The 22,877-nt window shown below is 43.4% G+C and overlaps 1 protein-coding gene and 1 long non-coding RNA gene across 2 annotated transcripts in view; one reads left to right on the forward strand and one right to left on the reverse strand.

Annotated features, from left to right (window-relative positions):
* Nucleotides 1–22,877, reverse strand: part of LOC121272058 (protein mono-ADP-ribosyltransferase PARP6) — a 95,280-nt gene that overhangs the window by 69,180 nt on the left and 3,223 nt on the right. Inside the window, exons 3-5 of the mRNA XM_041178468.1 lie at nt 12,615–12,653; nt 6,489–6,583; nt 3,600–3,660 (exon numbers count right to left, since the gene is read on the reverse strand). Coding sequence (XP_041034402.1) covers nt 3,600–3,660; nt 6,489–6,583; nt 12,615–12,644 — 186 coding nt within the window. The 5' untranslated portion in view covers nt 12,645–12,653. The remainder of the gene's footprint in view (nt 1–3,599; nt 3,661–6,488; nt 6,584–12,614; nt 12,654–22,877) is intronic.
* LOC121272059 lies at nt 799–7,544 on the forward strand. Its single transcript, XR_005941842.1, has 3 exons — nt 799–914; nt 1,033–1,231; nt 7,262–7,544. It is a non-coding gene; the product is annotated as an uncharacterized LOC121272059 (long non-coding RNA).

Here is a 22,877-nt window from a genome sequence, read left to right on the forward strand (position 1 = left end):
TGATGGGAAATGGCAGGACACTGGAGCTTAGTAATAATGTTGTTGAACTAGTAAACTAGGAGCCTGGACTAATTCTCTGGAAACACGATTTCGAATCCCACCTTGTGAATTTAAATTCAATTAAAATAACAAATCTAGCATAAAATGCTAATGTCATTAACAATAATCATGAAGCTGCATTCTTGCTGTAAAAACCCAACTGTTAAACCCAGAGGAGGAAATCTGCCAGCCTAACCCGGTCTGGCCTACACATGAATCCAGTTACACCAAACCTCTACAGAAAAAAGCCCTGGTTTTCCTATGCTAGATAAACTGCAGCAGTTCAAGAAGGCAGCAAGATCAATTGGCGATGGGCACTACATGCTGATGCCCAGATTCCCAAGGACAGATTAAAAATTGTACCTTTTTAAATTAAAAAAAACCAAAAAAAATGCTGGAAATACTCAGCAGGTCAGGCAGTATCTGTGGAGAGAAACAGAGTTAACGTTTCAGGTTGATGGTCTTTCATCAGAACTGAGTTAACATTAACCCTGTTTCTCTCTACAGAGGCTGCCTGATTTGTCAAGTATTTCCAGCATTTTTTTAAAACTTTCATTTCAGATTTCCAGCATCCGCAGTACTTTGCCATGTTATCTTTTTTGTTGCAGGGTCTGTGCTGGGGCCAATGGGTGATTAATGGTTCAAAGTGATTTATTTGGGTTTGGTCTTTGGGAGTCATACTGTAAATGATGGCAGAAAGGTTGCTTTCCTTTGATATTACTCCCAGTGTCCATCTTAACTTCCGTCTGCAGGCAGCAGACCTCAGAAGGAGCTGAGCGAGATGATTGCAACTCCTCGTTGGCCCATTTCACTGTAACCTAGGAAACTTAAATTCCCGCTGACTTTTAACTGCAATCCAAGATGGTGGACAGCAGGTGAGCGATGATGGTTATCACTACTGTCTCACATGCATGCGTTCTACAAAATTTTCTGTCTCATTGTAGCTTCTATCGAAGGAATGACACACTATCCTCTCCTAAACTTCTTTTGCAGGAGAGCACAAAAATGAGAAGGAACTCCACTCCAACCTAGACCTAACCAATGGCTGGGCAGAGACCCAAAGGCACTTGGATCAACAAGTCGAGAAAAAGCCTGGGGGCAGAATGAGTTTCATCGAAATTAGCCAACAACAGTAATCTGCCTGAATGAAGACATGGGCAGTGACTCTCCAACCAGTAGGAGCACTAGTTAGGTGAGACCATCTAATCATTAGATGTGAAAATATAACCTTTGGGAATCTACCTCAGAGTTTCATTGAAAAATGGATTTCTTTGTTTCATTTTAGTACAAGAATGTTTTTCCTTCCCCTGGGTTGGAGCTAGTTGATCCTGGTTGAGGGCATGACCTGGTTGGAGATACAGCATCTGTTATCAGACCTGTAGCCAGCAGCTTAAATAAATGCAGCATATGGCACAATTCATGCTCCAGTTCCCAATCGCAGTCCATCATTTCCGTTCCTCCCTACATCGCTCCACTTGAGCAAGTAGACTATCGACTCGTGGAAAAACAATGCTAATTTCAACTAGAATGGCTAAAATCTACAAAATCTACACAAACCCTGTACCAAGGAATGGTGTGTCATTTCAACACATCTCGAACCAAACCAAAGCAACCATTCAGGGTGAAATCTTGCAACAAAGAAAAAAATAAATCTCAGCCTCCCCTAAGCAAACTGCAGATCCATATGGAATTGTTTCATTCATTGCCAAGAAGCTATTTTTAATTGCTTTACTAACCTGATTGTATTCACTCCAATGTTTTCCCCATGAGAACTGGGCTGTCACAATTAATATATTTCAGTGATGGTCACCAGGCTCTCTTCACTCTGACTGGCGCTTGCAAAGGTGCAAGTGCGCACAGTGCACAAACAATTGGCTGGGTGAATGAGTTTGACCAGATAATCAAAATAGGTTGTTGTTCAGTCCTTCAGCAACCCAAGAGACTCGGCACTCAAACGTTACCCAGTTACCCACTTGACCTACCTACATTGTCCACCACAGGTCCCAATGAACATAGAAATAAAATGAAAGAAGCCATTTTGCTCATCATTTCTGTGCCAGCCAAAAATGAGCTATCAAGCCTAATCTCCCCTTCTAGCTCTTAATCCTTTTAGGGGGAGGTAATGACACAGTATTGTTGCTGGACTAGTCCGAAGGCCGAGAGTAATGCTCAGGTTCAAATCCCACTATGGCAGCTAATAGAATTTTAAATCAATAAAAATCTGGAATTAAAAGTCTAATGATGACCATGAAACCATTGTCGATTATCACTAGGGAAGGAAATCTGCCATCCTTACCTACATGTGACTCCAATGTGGTTGACTCTTCAATGCCCTCTGAATAAGGACAATTAGGGATAGGCAATTAATGCCCACATCCCATGAATGAATTTTTAACAATCTGTAGCCCTGTAGGTTAAGTGCAATCGTGCGAAGGGTTTCTATCAACCACCCTTACAGGGACAATCCTAACCTGTTAATCTAATCACCACTACATAGTGCTAATGAAATATGCTGAGCAATGCAACACTCCCATTGTCGAAGGGTCATGAGGACTCGAAACGTCAACTCTTTTCTTCTCCGGCGATGCTGCCAGACCTGCTGAGTTTTTCCAGGTAATTCTGTTTTTGTTTTGGATTTCCAGCATCCGCAGTATTCTGTTTTTTGTTTTTATCTCCCATTGTAAGTCTGCATGTACTATGCAAAATAATCTGAAATGTGCCACAAGAAAGGCTTTGGTGAATTCAATATTTCCTTTATCCTAAAAAAAAATGTCAGTCTCACAAATGGGAGCAACTTACCATATCTCTCTAATCATTTACTATCTCTGGATTCTGGATCATAATTGTGATGTTTAATTGCTACAGTCAAGCTGTGCTCAAGCAACACTGTCCCTTTAACCCCATTGCCTGAGCACCATTATTTTGTAATTGATTGAACTAAGCATATTGAGGTTGGCAGATACTTGTAAATTAATGGTTCCTGCTTTTGGAAGAAACCAGGTTGTTAAGGTTAGGAAAATGGCAATTAATGGCAATGGCTTTAAATGTTTTGTCCTCTTCTCAGTGACACACACATGCTAAATGGAGAATGTTCATTACTTAACCTACAATCTTTCCTTGCTTGGCCTAATTAGCCAAGTGGTTATGGTACTGGGCTTGTAACCCCAAGATCGAGAATTCAAATCTCACAATGGCAAACTATGAAACAATGTAACTTCATCTGAAACAGATGGAAACGTGTTTGTACTCGAAAGAGTTACAATCTTTCCTTGGTACAGCTCAAAGTGAATCATTGGATGTGCTGTTTTATTACAATAGAAGTGGTTGGCAACAAAGTGTGACAGGGAAAGCGTTACAGGAAGTATTTGTGGCTCCTCCAGAAAGTGGTCACTCAATGTAAGAGTTTTAATATATGATAGGCCATTGAGAGCATATTTTGCTTTTACTATTTTCCCCTACCTGTGTTGTGCTTTTACGTATTAATCTTCACAACTGTGAATGAAGACAACACAAAATTAAAGGAGGAACCTATAGCAATTGATCCTGGAGTCAGTACTTACATCGAGAAAACTCATATTAATGTGCAGGTCCACATCCACATCATCAATCGTCCCATATTCCCTGCAGAAATAAATATTTTAAATAAATAAATCACAGCCTGTCTGAACATTGAATGTTTTAGGCCTTTTCGGTTATGATGTACTTGGAGCATTGGAACAGGAGTAAGCCATTCAACCCCTCAAGCCTGTTCTTCTGTTCAATAAGATCATGGGTGATCCGTATCTCAACATCATCCATTAATTTTGGCTTTATATCCTTTTAGACCATCATCTAGCAAATATATCAGATTCAATACTGTTAACTGAGCTAGCATCTACAGCTTGAATAGGAGAATTCCACACTTTGACCACTCTTTTCATAAATAAATGTTTCTTAACTTCTCTCCTGAATGGCCTGTCTCTGATTGTAAGATTATGCACTCTGAACTTACACTTGGAGTCCTAGACTCCACTGCCACTTGGAATTTCGAAGGGGATTCTCCCAAACTCCTTAGCAGAACATTGATCAAAACCTTGGTGAAATGGCTGGAGTTCTCCAGGAAAAATGTTGTCTAATTCTGGGCTTCCAACGTGAAACTCTTAGAAAATTGTCATTTAAAGTCTGCATTGATAATTCAATGCAAGTTATTTACTGCAGACATCAAAAGTAGGTATGGCAATATAGTGCTTATATTATTGGCCTAGTAGCCCAGAGCACAATTCAGAAGATGTGTGTGCAAATCTCACCAAAGTAGTTTGAGCTATTTGAAGTAAGTGTATTAAAGAAGTGTTTTTTTTAATTTGGTAAAAGTGACCAGAAAGCTGACAGAGTATCATAAAAGCCCACTAATGCCCTTTAGGAAAGGAAGCCCACAGTCCTGACCATCACTATGGCTCTTCTCTGTTCTCTGAAGTGGCCTAGTTATATCAAACTGTCACAGTAGCTCAAGAGGAACATTCCCCCACCAGCTATTGCAGCTAGCGATAGGCAATGAATGAAAGCAAAATGCTGCGGATGCTGGAAATCTGAAACAAAAACAGAAAATGCTGGAAAAACTCAGCAGGCCTGACAGCATCTGTGGAGCGAAAGACAGAGTTAACGTTTTGAGTCCCGTTCAGAGCTCTGAAGAAGAGTCAGAAGGACTCGAAACGTTAACACAGGCAATGGATGCTGTCCTTACCAGCAACGCTCAGATCCTAAGGATGAATTAAATTGTAAGTCTGGCAAAGGTGAGTGTTGAGAGCTCAGAGGATAAAACAAATTGGATAGCGGGCCTTAGGGTAAAACTGTGGTCACAGGGACACGACATGACCATTTATTCTTGGGCAGTTTTATGGACCGCACAATATTTCTTTCAGCAGTCACTCCCAACTGACACAAACTACTTGAGCTAGTTTTAAACATCGCAAATAAAAACAGAAAATGCTGTCAGCAGGTCTGACTGTTTCTCCCTCCACAGATGCTGTCAGGCCTGCTGAGTTTTTCCAGCACTTTCTGTTTCTATGTCAGGTTTCCAGCAGCCGCAGTATTCTGCTTTTATTTTTGTCTTTAAACATCACGAGACTGGCCCAAACACTGAGGAACGGCCATTGACCTGAAACGTTATCTCTGTTTCTCTCTTCACAGATACTGCCAGGCCTGAGGATTTCCTGAATTTTCTATTTTCGTCATGTGCAGACATAGACAGTAACTATAGACTAAAACACTTTGCAGACAAAGAAGGCTACTTTTAGGCAATGTTACTTATTAAACAATATGCTGAGAAACCAAGTGATTTATGTTTGAAGAAATTTGCAAAATAATGTTGCATGTAGACGATAGGACTCAAATGATTCTTTTCCATGGTATTTATAGGACCGTAAAGGAATACCAGATTTCACTTGCATAGCGCCTTTAGCACAACAAGCTGTCCACTGGCCCTTCACCACGGTTCTCAGACTGTAAGCAGGGTTCATGAGAAGAACAGAGGAAGGAGACTTTTGAAGTTGGGGGAGGGAGCTATGGAAAGGGAGAGCTCAAGAAATGGAAAATGGATGGGTACTTGAGGGAAATAAACTCGCAGGGCTACAGGGATAGAGCGGGGGAATGGGACTGCCTGCATTGCTGTACAGGGAGTCAGAATGGTCTCAATGGACGAGCTGCCTTATCTGTGCCATAATGATGTTAAAGCGAATGGTAAACTACGAGGTTCTAGGTGCACTGTTTTTCTTTGGCACACAACTGATACAAGCAACTTATAGTCCCATGGTGTCTGAACAATGTCATCCAGGAGCCCGAATTAGTCAAGTACAAAATGCATTTGATAGATGGGTGATAGATATTCACGTATCGCAATGATAAATGATATGCTTTTCATATCACAAAAGAGGACATGAAGCGTAAAGCAAATTACGCCGAACATCAATAACTTAATCGGAATAAACAACTTTGACTTAAGTGGTCTTATATATCTGGAAGGAGTGAATGTGAGATCCGATTTGGTGGGGGGGGTGGTGGGGAGGGTGGGAGGGTGGTGCATCCAAGTTTGAATCCAAGTCTGAACGGTAAACCCTGTGTAGGCTTGTAGTGCTCCATCTTTGGACAGAGGGGTTGGTAAACCTTTCAGGCCCAGTCCCATTCTGCAGTGCTAATCAGAAAGCAGCAATGACGGAGCAGTGAGAGAATCTATATCTCGGACCACTCTATCCTTCCAGCAGATGGAACGAAGCCTAGAAGCAAAGAGCAGGGGGGAAAGAAATGGAGCCAAAAAGACTAAAGTAAGGGGTTTTTTTTAAAAAAAAAGAATCTATAGCTCTTACTCCCTGAAGAATCTCATAAAATTATAAAAGCAAAATGTCAGGCTGAAAAAAAGCGTAATAAAAATTACCATCAGTTCTGCAACACTCGAAAATGGAACGTTAAACACTCACCTGACAGAGACAGAATTTTCTCCATAAATTTCCTTCACCGCTTCAATGTCTGCATCAAGCTGTGGGTGTCGGTATAGATCAGCTGCACAGCTACCCTATAAAAACAGACACACACTAATATATCGGCGGGCTTGCCCGAGAAGGAGCTGTCACTACAGGCACTGCTGATGTTTTGGCCTCCCTAGGATTCAGGCCAGCTCAGTCACATTCTTCCCTCACTGTCTCATTCTCGCCCTTTTTGTCTATGTTGGTCTCTCTCTCTCTCTCTCTCCCCGTCTCTCTCGCTTGCTATTTTTTTGTCTCTGTCTCACTTTTTTTCTGTATGTGCTTCAGCGATGTGAGTGATGTTTGGATTCAGCTTGAAAAAGGTGGGGCGGGGGTGGGTGGGGGAAGTCCTTTCTCGTGAATTTTTATAGCACCCATGTCTTTGTGTTGAGGAGGTTGTGTGGGTGGAGCAGGATCATACAACAGTTACCTCTAGAGGAGTGCCATGAGTCACTCTACGGGACAGATTAAGTTGCATCAGCTCTGTCTGCTGCAGTCTGAATCTTCCCCAGTGATTCTCTGAATAAGTTAGTTTAACTTGAGAAACTGGCATAATTGCAGCACATGCAATAACTGCCTGTAGTGCTCAAGTTTTCAGATACGTGGTTTTGTCTTTACGTTTTACTTAGAGCTTATAGCACCAAAACAGGTCATTCAGCCCATCTGGGCTATGCCAGTGTTTATGCTTCACAACGTGATTTGTTACACTCTTTTCCTCTCGCCCTCAGGTGTTTATATAACTGCCCCTTAAATCTTCTTTGGTTCCCTGCCTGAATGGGGCAGGTCCGACTCTCAGCGCCATGACTTCCAACACGGCTAAGGCAAGGAGGCAGCTCTTGAATCCACCCGAGCCAGAATAGACATTGCCGTTGGTATCAGTCTGATCCACACCACCAGTCCAGCCAACTGAGCCAGCCCTCCCATGGAGTCCGAGTTGCCGTGGCATTGGACAATTTTACATGCACGGTGTAGTCTGGAGCTATGGATAGCGGTGGCAGAAGTTCCAATTTTCTTTCCATCATGTGGCCGACCTGGAATCTCTCCCGCTCTTACTGCCTGCCATTGGCGGTGTGTTGGAAGGATTTATAAGTTGATACTCAACCCATTTAGCTATGGTACAAATGCACCTTCCTTGGCCACCAAGTCCTGGAGTAAGACTCGAACCTGGAACTTCTGGCGCAGAGACTGGGATGCTACCCACTGCGGAATACAGCTTCCTTCCCCTCAAACATATTCAGGCTATTTGCGTCAACAACTCCACACGGTGCTCCAGCCACATTCTCCAATTTCCCCTGAATTTCTTACTGGATTTATTAGTCATGATCTTACATTTATGACCTGCTAGCTAAAAGTGTTTTTTCTACGTTTGACCTGTTATAACGCGTCATAATTAGGTCGCCCGCCAGTCTTCTCTTTGGAATAGCAGTGCTGCTATGCTGTGTCACCAGCAATGCAACTGCGTACTGCGCTGTTGAAAAGTCTTCTAGAATTTCTTGCCTTACCAGTACTGCAGTAAGATCATTAATGTACCATTATTCATCACAATGATACAGGGCTAAAAGGGTTCAATCAGAAGGGTGGCTGACATGGACAAGTTTATATTGCCTTGAATATAGAAGACTAAGGCGTGATCCAATTGAGGTGTTTAAAATGAATCAAGGACTTCAGGGCGCACTTAGAGGACGTTATTTCCTCTGGTGGGAGAGTGCAGAAGAAGGGGGCAAAAACCTTCAAAGCAGAGCTACGGCTTTCAGAGTTGGCTATAGAAAGCACTTCTACACGCAGAGGGCAGTGGAAATCTGGAACTCTTTCCACCCCCTCCAAAAATGCTGGTGAGGCTGCATGTCAATGGGAAAACTGAGACTGATGGATTTTTGTTAGGCCAGGGCATTAAGACTGATGCAACTAAAGCTGGATCTTTGAGTTAAGATTGTTCTCATCCAATCGAACGACAGAAGAGGCTCAAGGGACTGAATGACCTACACCTGTTCCTAAGCTCTTCTGATGGTTTACAGGGTAAATGGACACTGGCTGCTGTCGTGAGCCAAAGAGAGCATGAAGGCCTCAGGCTCCAGCCTTGATATTTGCTGGGCTTCTGATGGCCCCTTGCAACTTACATGAGGAGAATAAAATAATCAGCTAATTGATAATCCTGATCATCATTATTTTTTTTCTTTATTCTTTTCATAGTATGTGTGTGTTGCTGGCCAGCATTTGTTGCCCATCCCTAATTGCCCGCAAACTGAGTGGCTTGCTAGGCCATTTCAGTGGACCGTTAAGAGTCAACCACATTGTCGTGGGTCCAAAGTCAAACGTGGGTCACCAGGTAAGGATGGCAGATTTCCTTCCCTAAAGGACATCAAGTGAACCAAATAGATTTTTAAGATATTTGTTGGTAGTTGTCATGGTCACCATTACTGAGACTAGCTTTATATTCCAAACTTATTAATTGAATTGAAATCCCATCAACTGCCAGAGCAATACACTGGGCCTCTAGGTTACTAGTTAACATTACCATTACCCCACCATCTTGCCTATTACACCCCAACTGGAAAGTACGTGTGAGGATGAAAGCAAAATACTGCGGATGTTGGAAATCTGAAACAAAAACAGAAAATGCTGGAAAAACTAAGCAAGTCCAGCAGCATCTGTGGAGAGAGAAACAGAGTTAACGTTTCAAGTCCGTATGACTCTCCTTCAGAGCTGTGAAGAGTCACACTGACTCAGAACATTAACTGTTTCTCTCTTCACAGATGCTGCTGGACCTGCTGAGTTTTTCCAGTGTTTTCTGTTTTTATTACATGTGTGAGGATGTTGAGTGAGGTTAGGAGATAGGCTGTGGGTCTCCTTTAGGCTAATAATCTGTTACATCTCAAATATGAAGACTGCTACTCAGGTGGAAGACTAATAGCTCTAACGGAATCATAGCCTAGCCAGAGTCAGCAGGAGAGAGAAGTTTAAACACAAAAGTCATGCTTTGTAGGGTTTTGCTGTGATTTGACATCCAAGAGCATTGTCAGTAGAGGTGGGGCACAAGCTTAACCCTCCACCATTATGTTCCTAATGTCAGCAGCAAATTTTATCTCCGGGAACTTCACCAAGAGTCATCCACAGGCTTCTCTCACACACTTGGATGGAAAGCCTTTCAGCACTGCCAGAGGAGACCTGGGAGCATGTTCACTGAGGTGTGACTGCCATCAATTCATAACCCAGCAAAGACAGGGAAATGATGGTGAAAACAGAAATGTCAATAGCTCCGAGCGGAATGGAATTGTAGCACAAGTGAATGATGAAATGGGATGGAAAATATTGGGCAGAATCTTGCAAAGACGACAGGGGTCTCGTCCGCCAGCTGGAGAGCCAGCATGAGCTCCACGTCACCTCTGTTAGGGAAGGCCCAGCAGACCTGGTGCCACTCAAGTCATTTGACAGGCAAGAGGCGGGCCTACCCGCTGGATCAAGGACCCCAAGGGGCACAAGTCCCGCCTACCGAGAACTGCTAGCCAACCAGAGGCCGGCAGCTCTTCTGTATCAGCAGCGCCACATGAGGCTGCTTCCGGTACTACACCTACCCGCGGCCTTGGACAAGCAGTGGCCCAGGTACGGGTGAGTGATAGCAGGAAAGAGGTCACGGGGAGGGTGGGGTGGGGTGGGGAGGGAGGTCACGGGGAAGGTGGGGTGGGGAGGGAGGTCACGGGGAAGGTGGGGTGGGGAGAGAGGTCACGGGGAGGGTGGGATGGGGAGGGGAGGGAGGTCACGGGGAAGGTGGGGTGGGGAGGGGAGGGAGGTCACGGGGAAGGTGGGGTGGGGAGGGAGGTCACAGGGAGGGTGGGGTGGGGTGGGGAGGGAGGTCACGGGGAAGGTGGGGTGGGGAGGGAGGTCACGGGGAAGGTGGGGTGGGGAGAGAGGTCACAGGGAAGGTGGGGTGGGGAGAGAGGTCACGGGGAGGGTGGGATGGGGAGGGGAGGGAGGTCACGGGGAAGGTGGTGTGGGGAGAGGGGTCGCGGAAGGGTGGGGTGGGGAGAGGGGTCGCGGAAGGGTGGGGTGGGGAGAGACGTCACGGGGAGGGTGGGGTGGGGAGGGGAGGGGAGGGGATTGGCAGCAAGGACCGGGGAGGTATTCAGTGGGTCCCCCTTCCCAATGTCAGGTCTCTCAATTCAGCCCCGAGTGCCTTTGAACGAGGGACCCACCTGGGAGCCCACAGGCAAGCCTGTGCAGGTCTCCTGGTCATGCTCCCTGCATGGCGGGCATCCTATACCTGCCACTGGATGAATGCCAGCAGTGGCATGATGAGGCTCTTAAGTGAGCATTAATTGCCCACTTAAAGCCTCAATTGATAGCAGGGCAGGAAGATCATCCATGGGCCTGCCTGCCCTAGATTTAATCAGAGTGGAGACTGGAAGGTAGCGAAGTCCTCACCCACCACCTGATTAAATGCCCCGGCCACCAAACTCACCACAGCGGAGGACACAAGCTTCCACATATTGATGTTTATTTTGAACCATTTAAAAAAGTACATTTCGGGATTCATGTTATTAAAGGGGTAATGATTTGGTGTGCAACTTTTGCGTGAACAACAGGTTACAAACAATTTCTGTTGACACTTATTTATGAAATAGTGAGGTATCATTTGCGACTGTCATCTTGGGACTCTGAGCAACCAGACTATCCCCTCACGTGTCTGTTAGGACACCTCAATAATCTACATAATTTTATTAATTCAGTTACAGAACTTCTGTGGCATCTTTGCAGAGACACAAGAATATAACGGGTCAAGTGCGGCGGTAAACATATAATGGGAAATGAGAGTAAAACTAACAGGAGGTGCATGCTAAATGTAATAAATATAGTCAATCAACTGAATCGACTGAACACAGGAGGACAAGAGAAATTATAGCGTTGAAGGGAAGTGGAATCAGAAGGCATAGGTCAATTGAACTAGGCCAGGCAGACGTAATTCTGTAACTTTGTAAATTCTGCCCTCACTTTCTATAATAATTTTGTTTTGTATTACTATAGAGTACTTACAGTGATTTAGGAAGCGGAGTAGAGTTGTTTGGAGAAGTTTCTATAGCAGGTTGAGGGACAAAACTGAGATGCTGCAATGCCACTACTGGCAGGAATTTGTACTTACAGCTAGATGTCTTTACATAGGCACTTTCCATGATAAATGTGGACATCAGAATTTACAGTGGAAAAAGTTGATTAAAAAAGTGACAAAAACATAACGGGGTGAGTGTGCAAATGTAACGTTTTTAATATAGGTATAATCAAAATTGATCAAACTGCTCTTTAAAAGTTAGTAATTGAGTCAGTTCACAGCTTGCCATACCATTAAAATAACGTTGCTTCTATTTCTAGTGATCTGTTCAACACTTCCTCTTTAAGTGTCTCAGATAAAGTCGACATGACGTTTTTTGCTCTCATTAAACATTTCTGTCTGTTGTAAATGCTTTATACTCTAGCACACAGTCACATAATATAAACACCGTAACGAAGAGGATGAGTCCAGTGGGATTCCCTGTGGCAATTCAAATTATATTAGAACAGAGACTCTGCCTGAGATCCAGAAAGATTTTGCATTACAACCATATTCAACAAATACCCTTTTACACATTATTTAAGCCCAGTTCTATATTCAGTCCCGCAATGAAAAATACATCAGTCAAAACCAACCCACAACATATCCCAGGCTGTCTGGATTAAATGGAAAGTGAAGTTAAATTGAAATTTTAATTAAACAATATTAAAAGTTCAGACATCAAATCCTATTGCAATGTTTTAAAGGGCCTAGAAAGTCCTTAAGATTTGAAACAAGTCATCTGGTGTTACATTCATATACTGAGTCACCATGTCTTACATTAAATTTGTTTTTGCAATTGCTTCCTTTCACCAAACATTAACCACAGTATATTTAAAATTAAGTTTTATTTCAGCTCAACTGTCCCCTGGTAAATGAATGCTGACCTTTAAGAGGATTCTAGGAATAAAGTCAGTCAACAGCAGTGTTACAATATACAAAATTTTGAATGCTCACACTAGCGGAAAGCTTTACTGTGATCTGTCCAAAGGATGTCCTACCTGTTGGGTTGATATTTCTGACTGGGCCATCTCATGTATCTATTGAAAAGGAAGCACTGTATTATTTTTAAGCAATAGCTGTCCAGTACTTTAATAACAAATCATCAATGTTCAAGTGTATACGGGAGAGAGTGTTTACATGGGAGAATGGCCAACGTATTTCTTCTTGTTAACAGACTCTTAGACAATAGTATCATCCCTAAGAGATGTTGTATGACATTTTATCTGTCCTGAGGAATGTACATATTTAGTCCTTTCTAATTAAGTGAGCTCCCTACCCTACCTTATGCGGAGTGTGAGAGGTGAACCTAGAAGATCTCCCATAGCATTGTTCACGGTAACTCATACAATGTGCTCTCTTATAACAGGAATATCATGCATGTAACACCGTGTATTATTCTGCTGCTAAGCTGCAGTTAATATGGCTCATCACTTTAAACCCACACAGTCTAATAATTGCTATAGATCCTTGGGACAGTTACAGATTAATTGCCGTTGGGGGCAAGAGAAATTCGCAGATTGACGGATGCTTGTAAATTTCTAGCTCCAGATCAGAAGAAATAAGTACGAAATGACTGACAATCTTTCTCATGTTTTTTTTTCTATGTCTTTGCCAACTTGAAGGGCATGTACCAGACCTGAAACTGTTCCACATGTAGATGCCAGTTGCCTCGTGTTTATGGCTCTGTACTTAATTTGCAACTTCCCATTTATTTAACAGCAGGGAAAATCCCAGAAAGACGGGAAGATTTAAAAGTATCGCTATCCAGCTTCAACTTATTGATTATCTAGATTACTAACAGGCGCTTGGCAGTACAGAATTTGAAAATTGCTGAAAAGAGAGACACGTTGCCGAACCTTTTCACCTTGCACTCATCACGTATGAATTTCAGTGCCAGTGTGATGCCAAGAAAGTAGGCCGTAGGTTCCAACGATTGGCTGATCAAATCAAACATGTTTCTCTGGCTGCTCCCAATAGGCAGAGCACAGGACTCTACCCAACCAACCTGTACTGCAAAACCCAAAACAAAACATCTACTGTTAAATATAATTCGGTGATTGGACAGCACTTGCTGAACAATTCTGAGTGCGATAAAAGCTACACTAACAACCAATTTAAGATAGTCAAGCTCATAACATGCTTCATTTTTACTTGCTTGAAACTACACACATTCATAGGCAACGACCAGTTCTCTGCAAATAAAAAGAATATGTTCAAGCTTTGCACCTTTTTTTGAATTACCCAAGAATTCTATAGTTCCCCGTTGCTTTTCGCATGGCAAAGTCTCGGCCAATCAGAGTTGACTTGCCAACTAATCAAGACTCCTCTTCTCCTGTGGTATAAATTGTCATAATTGTTTGAAATTTGGCATTCTTGCCTTTGTCCTCACGTGAAAGATGAAAAGCTTCAGCAACATGTCTCCCTCTTTTCAGATATATCTATAGCACATTGTGTTTCTCTCTAATTCCTTTTCGTCTCACCTTAGGGTATCCACCGTAGGCTATATTCTGAGCATCTATCCAAGGTATCCAAAGAGCAGTAGCAAGATTACACATGACATAGGAACTTAGGAACAGGAGTAGGCCATTCAGCCCATTGAGCCTGATCCACTATTCAATTAGATCATGGTTGACCACTTATCTCAATGGTACTTTCCTGCTCCATCTCCAAAACCCTACCCTAGATATTACAGGAATTGATTACCCTTCAAATATGTACCCTATCTCCACATTGCACCTACATAAATGTGCAAGTGAGATCTGGAACTTGAGACGTGGGAAATATCAAAGCAATGGATCTACTTCCTATCGTTTTGGTTGATTACTTGTACCTTTGTAACAATATGATTCCACTACTGATCTCATCCAAAATTAAGTTTCTTGTGAGAGTATAGTCCTGCACCAAAACATTCTGCTGTTGCTAAATGTGCAGAGAGATTGTTTTTAAAAAGCTACACAGGTAATATGATTTCACACTTGCCTGAAGAAAGTAAATGATTTTGTAAACTTTGACGTACTTCAGAAGCTGCTAAGTTGAACTCAGAGGATGTGGTGGGAGAGGTGGGGGGGTGGTGGAAGAACCTATGGGCAGAATTTTACAAAGGATATTGGGACCCCGACATCAGGGTAAAGAGCGGGTCCTGAGCCTGCACTTGCCGGCAGTGGGACCTGACTGACTCCTACTTGGCTGCCTGTGGACCCACCATCCAATGAAGGAGGGCAGGCAGGCTCCTGATGCTGCATGCCCCAAACACCAGGGCCGATGGCTCTGAAGCCTGAGCAGTGCCACTGGGAGAGGTGATCATTACTGAGGGGCTGCAGGAGACCTGGAACATCCAAGAAGGCTGTTAGAAACATATTTTAAAAAGTCACAGGGTCAGAGGGTGAACCCCTCCAGGGAGACCACTGCGGCCCCAGGCGGCTACCATCCCTGCCCACAATCTCCTCTTTGTTCCATAAAACCTGTCCCAGGGCAACAACTGGGAGACTGCATCCATTTAATTGACAAGCTTCCTCATGCAACAGGAAAGCAGAGGTGAGCGCAGGGAGGGGAAGCGAGCGGGGGAAGAGGCATTGCTCCACCATTACAATGTAAGATGGCCCCCTAATTGGGCCTTTAATTATGTAAATTGGCATCCAGTCCCACTGTCCCATAAAATGCAGTGAACGAGGGACTGCATCAGGGAGCCAATCCAATCCAGATCCCTGTGATTTTAATGGTTCTATCCCCCCCCCAACCTCCGCACTTGTGTAGCGTGAATGTTACTTGCCACTTATCAGCCGAAGCCTGAATATTGTCCAGGTCTTGCTACATATGAGCATGGACTTCTTCGGTATCTGATGAGTCGCAAATGGTACTGAACAATGATAATTGCACAATGAACATTCCTGCTTTTGACCTTATGATGGAAGGAAGGTCATTGATGAAGCAGCTGAAGATGGTTGGGCCGAGGACACTACCCTGAGGAACTCCTGCAGTGATGTCCTGGAGCTGAGATGACTGACCTCCAACAACCACAACCATCTTCCTTTCTGCTAGGTATGACTCCAACCAATGAAGAGTTTTCTCCCTGATTCCCAGTGACTCCAGTTTTGCTAGGGCTCCATGATGTCACACTCGGTCAAATGCTGCCTTGTTGTCAAGGGCAGCCACTCTCACCTCACCTCTGGAGTTCAGCTCTTTTTTCCATGTTTGGACTACGGCTGTAATGAGGCCAGAAGTTCAGCAACCCTGGCAGATCCCAAACTGGGCATCAGTAAGCAGGTTATTGCTAAGTAAGTGCTGCTTGATAGCACAGTCAATAACTCCTTCCATCATTTTACTAATGATCGAGAGTAGACTGATGGGGCGGTAATTGGCCAAGATGGATTTGTCCTGCTCTTTGTGGACAGAACATACCTGGATAGTTTTCCACATAGCCGGGTAGACGCCAGTGTTGTAGTTGTACTGGAACAATTTGGGTAAGGGTGCGGCAAGTTCTGGTACACAAGTCTTCAGCATTATTGCTGGAGTATTGTCAAGGCACATAGCCTTTGCTCTATCCAGTGCCTTCAGCCATTTCTTGATATTACATGCAGTGAATTGAATTGGCTGAAGACTGGTATCAATGATGCTGGGGACCGCCAGAGGAGGCAGAGGTGGATCATCCACTTAGCCCTTCTGGCTGAGGCTTGTAGCAAATGCTTCAGCCTTATCTTTTGCACTAATATGCTGGGCTCCCCCATCATTGAGGATGGGGATATTTGTGGAGCCTCCTCCTCCAGTGAGTTGTTTAATTGTCCGCCACCATTCACAACTGGAGCTTAGATCTGATCCATTGTTTGTGGGGTCGCTTAGCTCTGTTGACTGCATGCTGCATTCACTGTTTGGCACACAAGTAGTCCTGTGTTGTAGTTTCACCAGGCTGACACCACTTTTTTAGGTGTGTCTGGTGGTGCTCTTGGCATGCCCTTCTGCACGCTTTACTGAATTGTCTCCCATTCTCTGTTTGGATACTACTGTTGTCTGGGGAGTGCCATTTCTGAACTTGAGTTTTATGATGGACTAAGTACCACGCTGATTCAGAGTACTTAGAGATGAGTAGATGGATTGCTATTGTTGTCTATCAGCACCCCTCTCATCAATGTACAACAGGTCCAGCACTGGCAAAGATTAGGCCTTAGTCCCATATCACACTTATCACATTTTATTCCTTCATGAGATGAGAATGTCACTGGCAAGGCCAATATTTGTTGCCTATCCCTAATTGCCTTTGAACTGAGTGGCTTTCTAAGCCATTTCAATTAAGAGTCAACTGCATTGCTGTGGTCCTGAAGTCACATGTAGGCTAGACCAGGTAAGGACAGATTTCCTTCCCTGAAGGGCATTAATGAACTTGATGGGTTTTTATAAGAATCAATAGCTTTATGGTCACCATCACTGAGATTAGCTTTATAATTCCAGATTTCATTAATTGAAGTTAAATTCCACCAGTTGCCATGGTGGGATGCGAACCCACGTCCCCAGAGTATTGGCCTGGGCCTCTGGTTTACTAACCCAATACCATTACCCCACTACACCGCTGTCTCCCCAGTAATAGATAAGCCAGAATCTTCCCTCCTATTCCCAATTGTAGACTGCAATACCCATCACCTATCATCACAGTTACCAAAACAGCGAAGGATAAGCACAAAAGGGGTTAAATTAGAACCAGACTTAATCTTTAAAAATTCAACTACTCCTTAAGTAATTCACACTTGCCCATTTGGCCTGCCAGATTTCCGAACTCTAAAGTAATGAGAACATGAAAGGATAATTTGACCACCCACCCACCCCCCCAACAACCCCACCCCACCCCAGGCTGCACATCATTCCAGACTGAAAGGCTAATCTCTGTTAACAATGGACAATGCTCAGGAGGGGGCGGTGGGGGGTGGGGGGAAGAGGTTTAAAAGCTCCCCCACCCACCCACCCACCTGCTATTACCACCACTCCCCAAAATAAAAAAATAACATCCAGCATTGTGTGGAAAAAAGGCTGATTTCTGCTTGGGGATCTCTCAGAGCCTCAGGTCTGGGCACAAACTCAAATTCCATTGCTCAATGGCAAAATGTGTTGAAGACCTGGGGTCCTGTCCAATGCAATCAAATGGTCTAATATGCAGCCTCCTCTCTTCTCTTTTACAGATATGTCCATCAATTACTTCCGCCCACAAATACGATTTAATTTAATACAATGTAGATAACCAGATTTTATCCTTTATTCATTTCCCAGTGATAACTTGATTACTCTAACAATTCCATTTTTCCTGGTTTTCCTATCCATGCTGGATCCCATTATCCATGCTGGACCCCATTACAACAGCAAAACAAAAGTAAAATGCTGCAGATGCGAGAAATTGGAGACGAAAACAGAAAATGCTGGGAAGACTCAGCGGTCAGGCATCCACTGTGGGATGAGAGACAAAGTCAACTTTTCAGGCCAATGACCTCTCTTCAGATCTGTGCCAAGCGAGGTCTGATAAAAGGTCATCAATCTAAATATTGGGCAGAATTTTACCGGGTTTAGGTTGGAGAGGTGGGGGATGGGGTGGGAGGAGGGGTTGCGGTGAAATAGCAGCATAGTTTCCCAGCGGCAAGCTGTATGACAGATGGGCTTCTTGCTCCAAGGGAATGGGCAGTACAATTTGCATACTTAAAGACCTTATTAATTACAGAGCTGCTGGAATTTTGCCAATAGTGGTCCAGGTCACTGCTGGGTGAGGAGTCCACCAGCTAAATGGGCCTCCCTGCTGTAGCCCAGAGTCTCCATGGCACAAAGAGTGGTCCAAAAACAGGAAAGGACCCATTGACCTCCCTGAAGGTGTCTCCCTCTCTGACCCGCCCGCTCCCCCTCCCCTGTAAACCCTCAGCCCATGATTCTTTTTATATATTAAATTTACTTATCTGGATGCACCCGAGATCTCCCACCTGCCACAGAAGTGCCCACAACTCCTAGTGGGGCTGCCGAGGCTTCAGAGCTGTGGGCTCTCTGATTGGACCAGCAACATCAGGAGACCAGACATTCTCCTTTATTGGATGGGTCAATCACTGAGCCAGTCCCGTTGCTGCTGAATGCAGGCTTGGGGCCCACTTTTCACATGGACATCGGAGTACTGAAGCCCGCAGTCAAATTCAGCCCACTAACTCTGTTCCCCTTTCCATATAAGCTGCCTGACGGGCTGAAGGTATCCAGCATTTTGTTTTTTTTTTACTTCCCATCACAATAATGTCTTTCTAACTTGTTCTTTGTGAAAGCTGTGTGTCTTTTTATCTGCACCCTTTCTGAAGCTCAGCTTGGTCAGAATGTGCCCCGAGGGTTCGAGGGCCTATTGGAAATCAGAAAGAGGTGCCCCAAGAGCCCATTCATTTTGGAAGTGAGAGTATAAGAGTCTCCAGACCATAAGGAAATCAATTTAGTTCAGTGGCTCTTATAAACATGCATCTCAAAAAGACACACAGGCACGCATAACTCATGCAGTGATATGCACCCATGCAAGCCCAAATGCCTTTTAACAAAAAAAATCACATCTATTAGGCTGTCAATTTGGATTTTAATTGATCACATATCTTAAAGAGTCTGCTTTTTAAGATCAGGGCAATGAAAAGTACTTCTAGCCTGGTTGTTTTGCCTTTGCATTGTGGAGCTGAGTTAAGTAGTAATGTTGAAGGTAATGAAACATTTCTGACTGACAAAAAGCTTTTAAAAAAAGTCCCAACAGAGTTCCCAAAGAACCTTAAATTCAGTCAACCCCAATAGTCAACTCAGAGTATAACTGATATCAAGCCCACGAACAATCTAAGCATTATGCGTGACTTAATTCGTAACTCTACACTTGGACCAAATCAAGTTTGTTTTTGGTCAAGTGAGTTCTAACTTCCCACGTTTCCAAATAAGGTCCTTTCCCTATTGGGTATCTTCATTGATATTTTGGCAACCATGTTGGTAATGTGGTTTGCATTCTAGCTCTTGCTCAGAGAAAACATTCAGTGCAATTGCCAGAAGTGAGAGGCAATTTGCAAATGGCCAAAGTGAACCATTTTGATAACCTTTTCAGGTATCGGACGTTTGCAAAGTTTAGGTAATTTGGGGTTTGGTTCAACATGTGTCCCTTGCAAAGCCTTCGCCAACTCATAACAGTTTCTCTAGTAGATAGTGGATGGCAAGGAAGGGACTATCAGCTATTTCTGACGTTGGGTCAAAGCATCTTGTTAGATTAGTGTATGGAGAGATTTATCTTGCATTTACTCAATGTTGTGAGCAATCATATCTTATTTTGAGTTTGAGCCTATTGATACAAAAAAAAACATTGTTCTCACTAACTGTCAGTTACACCACATGGACTGCAGTGGTTCAAGAAGACTGCAGAAAACCACCACTTTCTCAAGGGCAAAACGGGAATGGGCAACACATGCTGGGCTCACCAGAGACACTGGCATCCCATGAATGAATAAAAAAAAAGTTAATTGCTTCTATGCTGGCAGGAGGCCTGCATGTTCCAGTGCAATACTGAGGGAGTGCTAAATTGCCGCAGGCACCATTTTAGAGAGACCTATTCTGGTTGTTCAGGCAACATTCTCAATGACCATGTTTAAAGGGGTCTTTAAAATCTGAACAGACATTGCAATGAAGATAATAGATTTAAAATGAGAAACATTTAGCATTCTACCAAATGTCTTCCTCACTTATTATTGCAGTTCTCAATCAGCATCTGTGCCCTGACTTGTTATGAGATGTTGACCCTAACATGACGACAGGAGGGGAGAGATCTTGGGGAGATCGAACAAGCAACGTGATCAGTTTTCATTCAGAAAGAAGGTTCCTTCTCTTGTAGAAAGGAATAGAAAGTTATAATGATAGGATCAGATGAAAAAGGGTGAAGGGGGGCTCGTGTAGAGTATAAATACCAGAAATGGACCGATAGGGATGAATGCGTTTACAGCACACGCCTGAATTTTTCAGCCCCTCACACCGGTGGGATCTTCCAGTCCTGCCAATGTGAATGGAGATTTCAATGGCTCATCGGCCCCACCACAGGGAAATACATCGCGGAGGGGGAGGGGGAAAAGAGTGGGGCGGGGTGGGGTGGTGGGTGGGGAGCAGCTGGAAAATTCCAGCCACAGAAACCCAAACAGGCATATTTAATTCTATGTAATAACCCTGACTAAGACAATCAGTTTGACCTTTGCTAACTGTTAAAACTGTAACCGTGAAACTCTTGAAATGCTTCCCCAATTGCATTGAACAAAATTCCATTGAGGAAACAATTTGTTATAATGACAGTGCTTACTATCCTTGTACATCTGAGGAAAGTTGACAGTTTTATGTAAAATATATATATCAGTAGTAATGGAACAATACCACATTTACCAGGCCAGCCAGTGGTGACATAGTTTGTACTCCGTTCTTGGTTTCACTGATATTATCAAATGGCAAGTTAAGGGACAATGGGTCTGGGGAATTTTATAAGAATGATTAAGCAACAATTTTGTTCACACATTGATAGAGCTATATATGCTCAGGGACATTCAACTGGAGATCAAAGATCTGGAACGAGACACTCTATTGTTGGTGAAACCCAACTTTGGACCAAATTGTTGATATTGTGATCTGCTTTTAACAATGCTAGCAGTCTTCGGAATTGGACCACCATGAAAGTCAATAGGTGCTTCTGCCAAAACTGGCCAGAGCATGTTAGCTGAGATCCATACTGACCCACAAATGATATGTCTTAATCTGTCCATAAGTCCCCTAGTTTGGATTCCAAAACAAAGCCTTTCAACAAAGAAAGGCCAGCTCCAATCCTCTCAACATTAACCAATTTAGGGTCCGTTTAGAAGAGGGAAAGGACACCACTGTTTGCCGCATTCTATATTCCTACATGCAAGTCAAATATCTTTAGCTTTAAAATTTAACAAATGATTGGCCATCTTTCAGAATAAAGTCAATACAAAAAGTTGTGATGAATCTCAGCAGACTTTGGCTTTTCTCTATTCAATTTTGTTTTGCAGATTAATGGCTCAGATTTTGTGGGCAGCAGTGAAGTGACCTCCAGGAAAGCTGCCCATGAAGATCAGTGATCTCTGCACTATGGATTTCCCTTTTCCCAATGTTGACTTGCATCTGACGCCAAGTCAAGCGGATCTCCAGGCATCCAGTAACAGTGATGTCATCAAACAGGGCCAATCACATTGAAGAATTCTCACGGACAGGAGACCAGAAAGTAAAATGCCCCGATTATCCTGTGCTTTATATAAATTTTACACAGACCAAAATAAAGATGGGGACATGCCTACTAGAAACTGAAATCTCAAACAAAATTTTTAAAAATAATTAAAAATCTATGGATTAATCAGAATGGAAAAAATTTGCCTTTGCACAAATATAAAATTGGGTTTCCAGGGCTATAGAGGTTTTCAGCAGTCATTATGACTTGTTAGACCACCAAAAACCTAATTATACCTCATCAACTTGGCACAACTTCGTCAAGGAGGTTTAACCGTGTAAAAGGGGAAGTTCTAGTCAGTTCAGTGATTTATAAAGTTTGACATGTGCAGGGACTTCAACAGCGCACCTGGTAGAGGAGCAGGAAATCACTGATACCAACTTCTGGATTTCCATGTTTAACTGCACAAGTTGGGGTGCCAGATGTTGCTCAGGCTTTACAGGATAATCACAGTGAATGTTGACAGTTTTGCCATCATTACAATGGTAAAACCTGGACTGTCTGAGCTGAGCTCTGATGGGTGAATCACTCCTGAGGAATATAAAGTAGGCCAGTAGCATAAGTTAGCTTATAGAGTATATGATGGGAAGGCTTTTTTTGTTCATATTGATTTGATAGTATCGTGGAGAATCGACTTCATCTGTGCTTTCTCAATTACAAAGGGTAACGTTGCTGTAGTAAATATCCTTCTGCTCTTGAATGCATCACATAAAATGCCTTCCTGTGGTATACGAGCGAGTTCTCAAGATTTCCTTTGCATGCTTGGACTCTGAGACATTAAGATAACAAACAGTGACCAGGGAAATATGACCCTTGTTCACAAATTGTCTTTCCACTAAGAGCTGAAAATAAAATTATTGCATTTGTCTGTATATTAAGCAGCATTTTGATCTATGCTGCATCCTTATGGATAAATTCTAGTCTCATCAGAATGGAATTAATTTGTTCCCAAACTGAACAGCTAATGGGGGCGGAGTGGAAAACGGGGCTGAGGCAACATCCAGGAGTAAGGGTGAAG

Source organism: Carcharodon carcharias, chromosome 32 (assembly GCF_017639515.1).
Source record: "Carcharodon carcharias isolate sCarCar2 chromosome 32, sCarCar2.pri, whole genome shotgun sequence".
Classification (NCBI taxonomy): domain Eukaryota; kingdom Metazoa; phylum Chordata; class Chondrichthyes; order Lamniformes; family Lamnidae; genus Carcharodon; species Carcharodon carcharias.